Source organism: Oncorhynchus gorbuscha, linkage group LG24, assembly GCF_021184085.1.
Source record: "Oncorhynchus gorbuscha isolate QuinsamMale2020 ecotype Even-year linkage group LG24, OgorEven_v1.0, whole genome shotgun sequence".
NCBI classification, from domain to species: Eukaryota; Metazoa; Chordata; class Actinopteri; order Salmoniformes; family Salmonidae; genus Oncorhynchus; species Oncorhynchus gorbuscha.
In genome coordinates this window covers 11172879-11186086 of record NC_060196.1, presented here as the reverse complement: position 1 = coordinate 11186086, position 13208 = coordinate 11172879, and the positions used below count along the sequence as shown (strand labels likewise).

At 42.3% G+C, this 13208-nt stretch overlaps 3 protein-coding genes across 3 annotated transcripts in view; 2 read left to right on the top strand and 1 right to left on the bottom strand.

Moving 5' to 3' along the window:
• The window catches only part of LOC124012438 (zinc finger protein 606-like), a 1040669-nt gene that overhangs the window by 409753 nt on the left and 617708 nt on the right, over nt 1–13208 (top strand). The window lies entirely within an intron of this gene.
• The window catches only part of LOC124012437, a 971157-nt gene that overhangs the window by 376417 nt on the left and 581532 nt on the right, over nt 1–13208 (top strand). The gene's annotated exons all lie outside the window — the stretch shown is intronic.
• LOC124012457 (zinc finger and BTB domain-containing protein 18-like) lies at nt 2225–5804 on the bottom strand. Its single transcript, XM_046326093.1, has 3 exons — nt 5297–5804; nt 4833–4963; nt 2225–4666 (listed from the first exon to the last, which is right to left on the bottom strand). Exons 1-3 carry the CDS (start codon nt 5553–5555, stop codon nt 3392–3394), a joined length of 1665 nt encoding a protein of 554 aa, XP_046182049.1. The 5' UTR covers nt 5556–5804; the 3' UTR covers nt 2225–3391.

Genomic DNA, 13208 nt, shown 5'->3' with positions numbered 1-13208 from the left:
TTTTCTTCATCAATCAACACACAATACCTCATAATGACAAAGCAAACATTTTTTTGCAAATGAAACATCACATTTACATAAGTATTCAGACCCTTTACTCTGTAGTTTGTTGAAGCACCTTAGGCAGCGATTACAGCCTTGAGTCTCTCCATATTTTAAAATAAGGCTGTAACGTAACAAAATGTGAGAAAAGTGAAGGGGTCTGAATACTTTCCGACTGTACTGTATATCCCAAATTTCAATGTTAGAGTATGTAAGCGGTTAACTGAATGTGTCAGTGTATGCAGCCGAGTTGATGGCCATGATTATAGGCTTGAGATGGGTGGAGGAGTTGAAACCACTCAGTGGTGGATCTGCTCTGATTCGGCTGCAGTGTTGAGTAGTTGGACAGAGTAGTCCAGGTCAGATAGGGGAGACTTGTTTGTGGAGATGATGGTGCTGTTATTGGGATTGGAGTGGTGGTAAGCTTTTACTGGGTTCCCGCCCATGTGGATGTGGAGGGTAATGAAAAGGCTGATGTGGTGGGTAAAGGAAAGAGGGGGTATTCAGGTCCTACTGGGCCGCAGGGAAGTCAAGTCCTTGATCCGGGCAAAAGGGCTCGGTCTTTGGCAAAGGAAGTGGGATGCTAGTAGTAAGTGGAGGCAATTGTATTGCATGCATCAGTAGACTACAGTTTGGGCACACGTTGTGGATGATAGGGAGACATGAAACAGGTCTGTGTGATGAGTGTTTAGTGGAGGAAATGTTGATTTTTATTTATTTTTTATTTTACCTTTATTTAACTAGGCAAGTCAGTTAAGAACAAATTCTTATTTTCAATGACGACCTAGGAACAGTGGGTTAACTGCCTGTTCAGGGGCCGAACAACAGATTTGTACCTTGTCAGCTCGGGGGTTTGAACTTGCAACCTTCCGGTTACTAGTCCAACGCTCTAACCACTAGGCTACCCTACCGCCCCGATATTTTGTGAACTGTATGACGTAGCTAGTGAGAGATTGTGTGAAAGGGTTAGAGGCTGGATGGGTTTGGGTTCTGTAAGGGGAGGGGAGTGGTGTCTATGGCTCTTTCACTTTCTTCGAGGAAAAGGACTAATGAAGATAATTTAATGTAGGTAGGCTGTGACTGACCTCATACTCCAGTACAGTAGGTGGCGGAGTATGCAACTTTAAAAGTTGGATGCAATCCACCAACCCAATTTCAAAGAAGAAGTGCATGTCAGAGCAGAAACTATAGCATGAAGTCCAATGAATTGTCCGTAGAGCTCCGAGTTAAAATTGTGATGAGGCATATATCTGGGGAAGGGTATAAAATCATTTCTAGAATGTTGAAAGTTTCCAAGAGCATGATTTCCATCATTGGGAAATTAAAAAATTACAAAACAATCCAGACTCTGCCTAGAGCTGGCCGTCCGACCAAACTGGCAAGGACCTTGGTCAACGAGGTCCTTGGCTGAGATGGGAGAACCTGACAAAAGGACAACAATCTCCACAGCACTTAACCAATCTGGGCTTTTTTGGGAGAGTGAAGAGACAGAAGCCACTTCTGAGAAAAAGGCACATGACAAACAGCATGCCTGGAGCTACCGGTCTACGTGAAAGTTATGATTTTCATATGAACATTTTCATGGATAATAACATATTAAAATCATTGTCATGTGGTTAAGCTAAATTCTATTGAAATTAAAATGATACAGATCTAAGTTCAAATGTATCTAATGCAAGAGCGCCGGTCTCTGTGTAATGGACACATTGTATGATACACCTTGAGCCATTGGCAGCTAAAGAATGTATACCAATGCAAGTAACTATTAATGACAACTAGGTAAAAATAGCCTAAATAAAGCCAACAAATAAAAACATTGCAGGTAGAAAATATCCTGATAAAAATAAGTATTATATAAATCACATTGGCTACACATAGCAGTTTGTTCATGTTCTTTCAATTGCATTTAACTCTCTACTCCGCCTGTCTGCAAAGAACTTTAAACATTGTATCAACTATCAACTGGGTCCATCCCGAAGCTCCAGCTTGCAAACTTGCAGCATTGTATCAACTATTCTGGGTCCTCAGAGTTTCTTGCGCCAGAGCCTGGACAGAGCCAGCTTTTTCTCTGGGATAAGAAATAATCAGTTATTTGCAATTTTCACTGGATCAGAGCATTACATTTTTCCCTTTCACGCCTAGGCTCGGTGGTTTTCGAAAGGGAGAGAGCTGGAATTTTTTAAAATACATTCGCTAGGTTTCCATCCAATTGGCAACAGATTTTCATGTGAATATTCTAAAATCTGCATAAAAATCATATGCACAATTTTCTCATCAGAGGGGTGTGTCCAGTTTTACGTACACACAGTAAGCCTTTCTTGTTGCAGATAACAGGCAGTATGTGATGAGGTAGTGCACATAAAAATTACTTTTGCGGTTAAATTCCCATGTGCCGATAAATTGGTTTCCCATCTTATTTTCAACTCTACTGATGGCACATGCGCTCTAGCCAACACCACGCAGATACAGTGAGGGTATATAGTCTATGTGATAAGATTATTATGGACAAAAGAGCAAGATTATGTTTATCTGTTAAACGGCAGCCAAACATCAATCATTATGTCACCAGAATAAGACCCTCAATATTTATTGGAAAGGAGCATCAAGCTCATCACCGTGAACTTTCACCACCCTGTTCATCATAACTTATTTAATCTGTAGTCTTATAAACTGCATGCTTTCCCGAGTCGTAGTGGGAGGACCACACAACATATCGTTGCGTACCTCCAAGTTTACTTCGATATGATGAATATTATATCAATATTTGCGGATAAAAGCGTTTCCACCTCCATTTCTCGCATTATTAATTTTACCGACACAAATATCCACACCTTGTTTAGTGTATTTTGATTTGTCAACATCTGGAAAGTTGACCAAAAAAACTTGCTGTTTCCATCAGGCCTGTAGTGAATATTTTGATCCGACATGTATTTTACTTATATAAAAAGAGTTGGATGGCAACCTGGTTATTGAGGAACTACTGTCATTCTCAATGGATGTAAAAACAGACATTGTTTAGGCTACTTGCTGTTTGAGGAGAAGAAAAAAAATACAATGAGAAGCACCCCAGATCATTAGTGGTGGTGAGTTAAGACAATCAGAAATACTATCAGACATCCCCAAATAGGCACATTTATACATTTGTGTGCAGGCCAGGTAGCCTAGGCCTACTTCTATGTGTAATCAGGTGAGCGTCCATACTCAACATTGACAGGAGCTCTCCAAACAAAACACAATGAATAAATAGCCATTTATGGAAAACCAATGCAATTTCAAAACAAATGCAAGTTCACTGATTTACTCCATTTTATCAAATTGCTTGGCGTGCCTTATGTTACTAATGTCTGGTCTATGTTATAGAGTGGAATGGATTTTCTGCTGGTGTATCCTGAGGAAGCTCCTCTCTGAGATCCTCTTGCGCACAGACAAACTGCTTTTCTCCCATGTGGACCTTCAGGTGCATCTTCAGCTGGTGCTGGTGGGAAAACCTCTTCTCACATTGGGGGCAACTGTAGGATTTCTCCCCTGTGTGGACCGTCTGGTGCCTCTTCAGGCTTGATGAGTGGGAGAAGCGCATGTGACACTGGGTACAGCTGAAGGGTTTCACCCCTGTGTGGACCCTCTGGTGCCTCTTCAGGTTGCAAGCCTGGGCAAAGCGCATGTGACACTGGGTACAGCTGAAGGGTTTTACCCCTGTGTGGACCCTCTGGTGGATCTCCACCTTCTGGGGGCAGCTGAAGCCTTTGCTACAGAACATGCAGAGGAACCGTTTCTCTTTACTACTGCCTGATGTGGCTCCCCCTCCCGGAGGCTGGGCTCTAGCCTGGTCGTTTGAGTTAAATACCTGATGGAAAAGGATGCGGCCGTGTGAATCAGATGGACCCATCGACGTGGACACTGGCTCACGATTCCTGAGCGCGTGCAAAGGGGAGTGGGTCGTGATATTTGTATTTGTCTCTAAGCTTTCCCTGTAATCTAAAAAATCTCTGCCTTGTGAGTGTCCTTCTCCTAAGTGAGTCTCGTCTACATTCCATGTGGGAGGAGCGTCGCCCTCCACTTTCACTTTATCTATGACTATAACCTCCCCTTTCTTATCTTGGCACCCTTCAGAGTATACACTACTACTGTACCGGTTCCAGTCCCCTCTAGATAGATCAGTCTGTGTCTCTAAACCCAAGGGCATGTTGTCAGGGTCCATCTCTGTAGTGTAAGAACATGACGGATCATTACCAGTTCCTAACACATCACCAGAGTCCCGATGGGAATGAACCGTCCTCGGGCTTGGGTTACCGTGTAGTAAATATTCTGAGTCGAGAGCAGGACAGCCCAGTGGCCCCAGCTCCAGTCTCTCTGGGTCTGATCTGTGGTCAGATCCTGTCTGTAAGAGCCTTTGTGTTTCTGTGACTGTCTCGGACTTGAGGATGGCGTTGGGCGTTCTACTGGTCTCCTTAATGCTGCATCGGGTCCTGGACTGGAGCGTGGAAGCAGTTGAGAGTTCTTCTGTGGCTACAGGGGGCGCCACTCCAGCCGCTGCTCCAGTCTGGATGTCTGTGCTGTGTCGTGGGTCCTCTCCTTCAGTCCTCTCCTGCTTGACCCCAGGACCTGCAGCCTCTGCATCTGCAGACTGACACAAGGTGATGTTATTACCGCAACATGAGTTGAATTGGATAACAATGTTGTAGGGAAGTCTCACAATGTCCGCTATGGCAGATAATGTAAGCAAGTGAATAGCTGATTGGAGTCTTTCTGAAATAAACTGGCCACATTTGATGTAATACTATAACACTAACCTCTATCACAATAACGTGCTGGGTTGAGGTTCCACTCCCCTCATCAACAGTGATTGGTTGGTCATCTCTCCATGTATTGTGGCCCGCTAGCTTCACAAAGCTCCTGTGGCCTCCTGTGAGATGTCCTTCACCTGAGAGTAATTGGGGGAAAGACATAGTTAGGTACTGTCAATGCTCAAAGGTATATTGTACACTAGTAACAGTTTTTGACACTGTCTAGAATTGGCAAGGATATAAGGTAACACTTCTCATAACTTCGTGTTATACTATTTGTAGATCGACTGATGGTGCTCCATGCATCACATTTTTTTCGATTATTAAATAATAGGAAATGCGGTAAATCAATCTGGTTAGAATATGATGCGTCTTTGTGCAAGATAGCTAAGTAATCAGGGTAATAGCATACTATCCAAAAATGCTGGGTAACACCTCTTAACACATGTGCAGAGGGAACGGAAATGTACCTCTTGCCATTCCTCTGTGTCGGTCAGGGATCTTGACACTACTGGGACGACTTGCGAGGACGCGCTCCCGTGCCACCTTCAGTTCCAGTAGCTGTAGTTTCCTCCGCAATGCCCTGTTTTCTTTCTGGCTTTGAGTTATTTCCAACCGAAACACTGCATATTCGTCGTCTACGAGTTTACAGATCTCTGCAACGGCTGCATTTGCTAGCACCTCCATGATGGAGGCTATTTGAGCGTTAAAAACCATACAGTCAGCCATTGTTAGTTACCGTTAGCAGCTAACTAGCGTTACCTAGATAACATCTATCAACCAAGTCCTGTCTCCAACGCGAATTAAAGACTACATGGAGTATGTGTGTGATGCTGTGCAGTTAAATAAGTCATATTTTGAGTTCCATGGTGTTAATAAACGTCTAAATATAAAACGCTAACGTGAAAATTGTTCCTTGTCATTGTTTACTTCCGTTTCTACAGAATAGAAAGGGTGTTATTGGGAGCGTCATTGGTCAAAGGGTGTGGCTAAATGGAAAAGGGTATGCGCGCCGTTCTTTGAAATACGGTACTGCTTTACATGACACATCAAAACTTTAATTCATGGTCATTTTCTTCAAGCGGTCGTCACTAACTCCCACAGACAGAATTATTGCAAATCCCCGCCTTTAAAAAAAAGTATCTTAAAGGAAAGGTTCACCCGTTTTGAATGTTATATTGCTTTTGTGCACCTCTGGGTGATGTTCTAGCGATTCCAAGGGCCATTTCATGTTTTCATGTGAATCTGATTTATTGGCCTTCCAGCAGGCAGAAATCCGACCGGTATGTTAAGTCTCTCGCTGCACTGGAAGTTAATAGGAATACGACTTTTAGATCGCGAAAACGTCTATCATACATGTCAGATTTCAATACTAGCCGATGTCATAACCTGGGGAGGATGTCTTCTCTCGAATGAGCCACTGGTCATATTTTGCGATATTCCTACCTCGGGAAATGTTGGGACGATTATGTCCAATTTCAAGTAACCACCTGTAGCCTTAAAGAAACGTTCAGTCGTATAGAATGGTGGTTTAAAACCCACAGCTGCATATACATATTAGCCAACACCGCATACCTTGCAATACAATCTTCTCTAAAAACAGCTGGGCAAAATATATACAATGTGCTCTAGAATAAGATGACCATAGATTGATTTCTAAACCAGATGAGTCACGTCAGCAGATTGCCTAATGCCATGGTGGACATACAGTGTTGGATTTATTAGAATATAAGGTATGGAGAATGATAGTCTGCAGGGTTACAGAAAAGGCAGTTGGGAAATGAATGTTTGAGCTTCATCTATTCAATGTTCAGTTAATGGGAATATTATTATTATATTAATATATTTAGGTGGTTTAACTGATTAGCCTCTTTCCCAGTAATCTTTAAAAAGTTGACGGTGCCAAATTCTTGCCAATCTATTGTATTCTATTCTACTACTAACTGGGATTGAGTGTGAGGAATCTTTTCCATAATGTCCGTTTCATGCATATACATTCGAATAAAGAACATTATCACATTTGGTGTTTCGCCATTTATTAAGTACAAAGACAAAGAGAAAAATGTGTCTCAGGAAGTATTTGAAGTATCTAAATCTAGTGTAACCTACCAATCAATGTATATTGGTAGTGCTTAAGAATGTGTGGTCCAGCGACGAGAACTCTACCATCTACGGCAAAAGCCTGGGCTCCTGACAGGGACAATAGAATTATTACAATAGTAAAACATCATCTGTTCATCACCTTGTCAAACTGATTCTACATTGAATTTAGTCTTCGAGATGCTCTAACAAGAATGTGTATCTGTAGCTGGGGATTTGGTGCTCTTCAATTCTAAAATGCACTACACTGTGTAGACTGTTGTGGTGGTTCATTTCTTTACTATCAAATGAGGAGAGACAAACTTATCACACAAGTCAGAGTTATACTTAGACTAAATCTTTAATAGTGAGAGCTTTGCAATAGCAATGGCTGGTCGACAAATCACCGTTTCTGGCGATCTGTTGAGAGCGCCAAGACAAAGGTCTTTTATAGCCAAGATACACCCCTTTCAACCTACATGAGGAACAACAGATATATAGAATGGGTCACAAGGTTAAGATCTGTATGAAAGATACCTATAATACATAGCAGACAGTATCTGCTGTGTCAACAGTTTTCGTTTTATAGATGGCGGGACAGTAGTGAAGAAGGTGGAAAGTTTGAAATTCCTCTGCGTATACATCACGGACAAACTGAAATGGTCTACCCACACAGTTAGCGTGATGAAGAAGAGGCAACAGCGCCACATTTGACTTCTCACCTAAAACCCTCACTGCCTGATACGGCAACTGCACTGCCCTCAACTGAAAGGCTCTCCAGAGGCTAGTGCGGTCTGCACAACACATCACTGGGGCAAACTACCTGCCCTCCAGGACACCTACAGCACCCGATGTCACAGAAAGGCAAAAAAGTTCATCAAGGACAACAACCACCCGAGTCACTGCCTGTTCACCCCGCTATCATACAGAAGGCGAGGTCAGTACAGGTGCAAAACTGGGACCGAGAGACTGAAAAACAACTTCTATCTCAAGGCCTTCCGACTGTTAAACAGCCATCACTAACATAGAGAGGCTGCTGCCAACATACAGACTCAAATCACTGGTCACTTTAATGAATGGATTTAATAAAGGTATCACTAGTCACTTTAAATAATGACACATTAATAATGTTTACATATCCTACATTACTCATCTCATATGTATATACTGTATTCTATACCATCTACTGCATTTTGCCTATGCCGCACGGCCATCGCGCATCCATATATTTATATGTACATATTCTTATTCCATCCCCTTACATTGAGTGTATAAGGTAGTCGTGAATTTGGTAGATTACTTGTTAGATACTACTGCACTGTCGGAACTGTAAGCACAAGCATTTCGCTATATTCGCATTAACATCTGCTAACCATGTGTACGTGACCAGTAAAATGTGGTTTGGTTTAACTGCCTTGCTCAGAGGGATGTATTGTAGGCCTAAAGGCCGAGACTATAAGAAGACAGTGTCAGAATAAATTAAACCACACCTTTTGTTCTATCACAAAACCAAATAGCAACCTCTGTCCAGTTAAGTCCACAAAGTATATTGCATGTACAGTAACAGGCAGTTACATGACCTACAGCATTGTCAAGCAAGTTAATGTTTCCGAAAATTTCGGACCACTAGAAATCAGGAGCTGCCTCCACTATTCCAGCACCATTTCAACTTCAACAACATATAATCACCTCCGCTTAGTCTAATACAGTGACAATTAAAAGATACCAAAAACAATTTAGTCCAATCAACACAGGCTAAATATGATGTGTTTGTCCATGGTTCTGATTTGTGTGTGTGTGTGTGTGTGTGTGTGTGTGTGTGTGTGTGTGTGTGTGTGTGTGTGTGTGTGTGTGTGTGTGTGTGTGTGTGTGTGTGTGTGTGTGTGTGTGTGTGTGTGTGTGTGTGTGTGTGTGTGTGTGTGTGTGTGTGTGTGTTTGTGCAAGTACAAAAACATGTTGACTCACCCTATTTGTAGAGAAACGCCAATGCCATCCGCCTCTCTCATGTTGAAAACAAAACTATTTATCACTCTATCATACAGTACACGCTTTTATGTTTAGTTGTACTAGGCTACCTGGCTAAAATGCTTGCTTGCTAGCCTAACTTCCATTCATGGGCAACGTTAGCTAGTTAACACTATCCTTCTACATTAGGTACATATTGAACTTCCATCCTCTCAGGCCAGGGACACAACAATGTATTAATTCATGGTTGGATCAAAATCACCAATCTGGCCAATTCTTGGCCAGTACGGAGAAAGAAGTAAAATCACAAGTCCAAACCCTTATCTCCATCCATGGATAATTTAGGAAAGTGACAATTTTAGCTAGCTAGCTACTGTAGGACAACACAACGAGATGCAACAATTCAAGTTTCTGTCAATGAAATGTGCTCTTAATGTGATTTGATAGGAGGGACATCAAGCTGGCTTCCCTTGACACTATTATTTGGTGCGCTAGGATCATTCAGTTGAACTCGGCCAGTTTAGCACCAATGTTGATTGGCAAATTTGTATACATTTTTTTTCTCTCAAGGGAGGCCAAATGCTCACTGGCTTCCCTTGCCTTCAATGCTACCGGTGGCAACAATGTCATACTCGTTTGGACCAGACAGCGTCAGATAGATGGCCTACACCTGGAGAGACAGAGGGGTGCCGTTTCCCTCGCTCGAATGCTTTCTCTGTGTTCAAACAAGTTTTATTGAACACACACACAAGACTGGTGTGTAGGTATTTTGTAGAAAAGACAAGTATGCTATTATTATCTAAACATAAAAGACAGACAGACAGACAGAAACTAAAAGACCCAGAGTTATAGGTACAAAGTAAATGATATAAAATAAGACATACAGAACAAGGACAGGTAAACAGAAAGGGGGCAGATGTCACCCCCCCTTATCGCCCATTCCTCCCCCCGCTCGGGTGCCGAGGCAAGCACTTGCTGCCCAAGTGTAGATTAAAATACTACAGTGAGAGTGGATTAAAACGTATAAATTCACAGCGCCGGAATGGTCAAAGCAATATTTGATGGATTTGATCAAATGTTGATAAGTTATTGTTCAGAATAATCCAATTATTTCTAAGTGTACAGTGTTTACTAATTCACTCGAGCCATAGTTTGGTAAAGGGAGCTTCCTTCCTTTTCCAAAACAACAATGAGACTGTAAAAGATGAGTTGTTTTTGGGGGTTGGTTAATCTGTTTGGGGTTTCAGACACTCCCAGTATAAAGGCACAGGGTGAGACCCAGATGCAGACATGGGAGGCAGATGGTTCAAGTCTCTTGATATTTATTATAATCCAAGGGGCAGGCAAGAGATGTTTGTGGACAGGCAAAAGATCATAAGGTCAGAGTCCAGGAAATACTGAGTGGCAGGCAGGCGGGTTCCGAGTCAAGGCAGGCAAGGGTCAAAACCAGGAGGACTAGTAAAAACAGAGAAAATGAAAAAGCAGGAGCACGGAAAACACACTGGTTGACTTGACAAAACGAACTGGCAACAGACAAACAGGAAACACAGGAATAAGTACCAAGGGACTAATGGGAAAACAGGTGACACCTGGAGATAGTTGGAAACAATCACAAAGACAGATGAAACAGATCAGGGCCTGACACCCAGGATGATCAGAAACGGGTCTGGGTCAATTGAAGTCTCCAGAAATTCAGAGAAGATCCTAAAAATTCCACACCAATAACCATACAAGTTAGAGCATAGGGCAAAGCGGTGGAGTAGTGTACGCTGCGCAGCATGACATTTATCACACATAGGGGATGAATCAGGAAATATCATATGCAGCTTCGTTTTGGAATAGTGTAATACCTTGAATTGTATGAGACGATGTCTGGAGTTAGCTTGGAGTATAGCCACTATCTACCCAGTCTGCCACAGAAATTTAAGTCCCTAGCTCTTCCTCCCATTTTGCCATAATGGCATCTGTAGGTGTGCTGACAGATTGAAAAGCGTTATATAGACCAAGATATCCGTTTGTCTGAGGTGGGGCATATTTTTATGCATCTGTCGTCAAATATGGAAGGTTTAGCATTCCCAAATGTCGGAAGATGTTTTCTAACATAGTCTCTAATCTGTAGGTATCTGAAAAAGTGAGTTCTGGGAAGATAATAGGTTTCCCTCAGCAAATCAAACGAGGCAAAGGTCCCTTCTATATATAGATCCCCTATGGTATTGATCCCTAGCTCTCTCCATCGCTTTAAGGTGTTATCAAGGTTAGAGGGGGCAAAGTCCTCACGCTCCATACTAAGCGAACTGGTAGTGCGTCATCCAGCCAAAACAGCATGGAGGTTAGTGGCCCAATAGTAAAATATAACATTTGGGAGAGACAATCCTCCTTCCATCTTAGATTTACCATAATGTTTTTTTACCTATCCTGTGTGTTTTAGAATCCCAGGTGAATGGATTGATAATTGAGTCCAGTTGTTTATGAAATGACTTAGGTATGAATACTGGGATGTTCTGAAGTAGGTAAAGCAGTTGTTGGAGGAAGAACTTTAAAAAATGTATTTATTTTTTCTCCACAATTTCGTGGTATCCAATTGGTAGTAGTTACTGTCTTGTCTCATCGCTGCAACTCCCGTACGGACTCGGGAGAGACGAAGGTCGAGAGCCATGCATGCTCCGAAACACAACCCAACCTAGCCGCACTGCTTCTTAACACAACGCACATCCAACCCGGAAGCCAACCGCACCAATGCGTCGGAGGAAACACCGTACACCTAGCGACCTGGTCAGTGTGCACTGCGCCCGGCCCGCCACTAGTGCACGATAAGACAAGGATATCCCTGCCGGCCAAACCCTCCCTAACCTGTATGACGCTGGGCCAATTGTGCGTCGCCCCATGAGCTTCCCGGTCGCGGCCGGCTGCGGCAGATCCTTGGCTCGAACCCAGAGTCTGTGGTGATGCAGTGTCTTAGAACACTGCACCACCTGGGAGGTCTTTAAGAAGGTATTTAACCACTAGTTGTGATACAAAAACCGTATCAACATATAGGTATATAGGCTAGACTACATGAGGTGTGTGACTAATTTGAAAAAGTTGCAAAAACAATGCAAATATTAATGGCATTAATTCTTCCGAGCAAAGGAGAGTTCTCCAAAATGTTATGTTTGCCTTGACTTTTTGCATAAGAGGGGGGAAATTCTATTTAAATAGTGAGTATTGTTTGGTATCTACAATTCCTAGATAACTTAAATGGAAGAAGTTCTAGCAAAGAGGTGTTTTGCAAACGTATGGGCCTTTTGGAAGGCCGTCGTTGTAAATAAGAATTTGTTCTTAACTGACTTGCCTAGCTAAATAAAGGTTACATATTCACTCTTGTTCCAATTTATTCTGTATCCTGAGAAGGTACCAAACAAATTGATCACATCAAGAATAGCTGGGATACTAGATTGGGGTTCTGTTACATAAGAGGAGAATGTCATCTGCGTATAGGGTCATCTTATTTGGAGTATCTTTAGTATTATAGCCGTGTATTGCTGCATGAGATCTGATCGCCTGAGCGAGAGGTTCAATGATTAGAGAAAAGCAGAGGTGACAGCACATAACCTTGCCTTGTGGGTGCTTTCTCCTGTCAGGTACATTCAGCCTCTTGCAAATCGAAGGAAAAATTATGAAACAGAGACGAAAAAAGAAAAATAAATGGTAAAAGAAAAAACCTCTGTACATTTTTTGGGGGGAAGCCTGGTTTCCTTTGGCATACATGAATACATGCCACTGTTTGTCAGTATGAATGCAATTAGTGAGTTCTGCCTTTGACTATTAGCTTAACAATACTTGTCATATGGAACGACATGCTAGTAATAAACCTACCTGCTCAGGTATACTTGTTGGAACTAGCTAGCTACATTTCTAAGGTTGCAGTGCTCTAAGTAAAGTTGTATTATTTTGACAACTCTAAAAGTGGAAATAAATGTCCTCATTGAGTGAGGTCAGGTGGGACCATTCTCGCCAATGAGAGGGTAAATACATGTGTGAACAACAGGCACAACTAAGTTGTTTTTCTCAAAGTTGCCGGAATGCCACTTACATCATTACATTTGTTACAGCGTACACATTAGGAATCTTATATTCAATCAAATAAGAATAGCGTAATTCAACACTCCCTCATAGACCTCCATACAAAAAAGGGCTTGTCTCATACGGACAGTCTTTGGACGGAGTACATCCTCTGGCTTCCCCTCTTCCTCTCTCACTTTACCCATAGCAGTTTGTCGGACCGGGATCTCTCGAGCTGTCACCAGCTGTGTTTACTACCTTCCATATAGGTAGTAAACAGACGGGAGAGATGGTAAA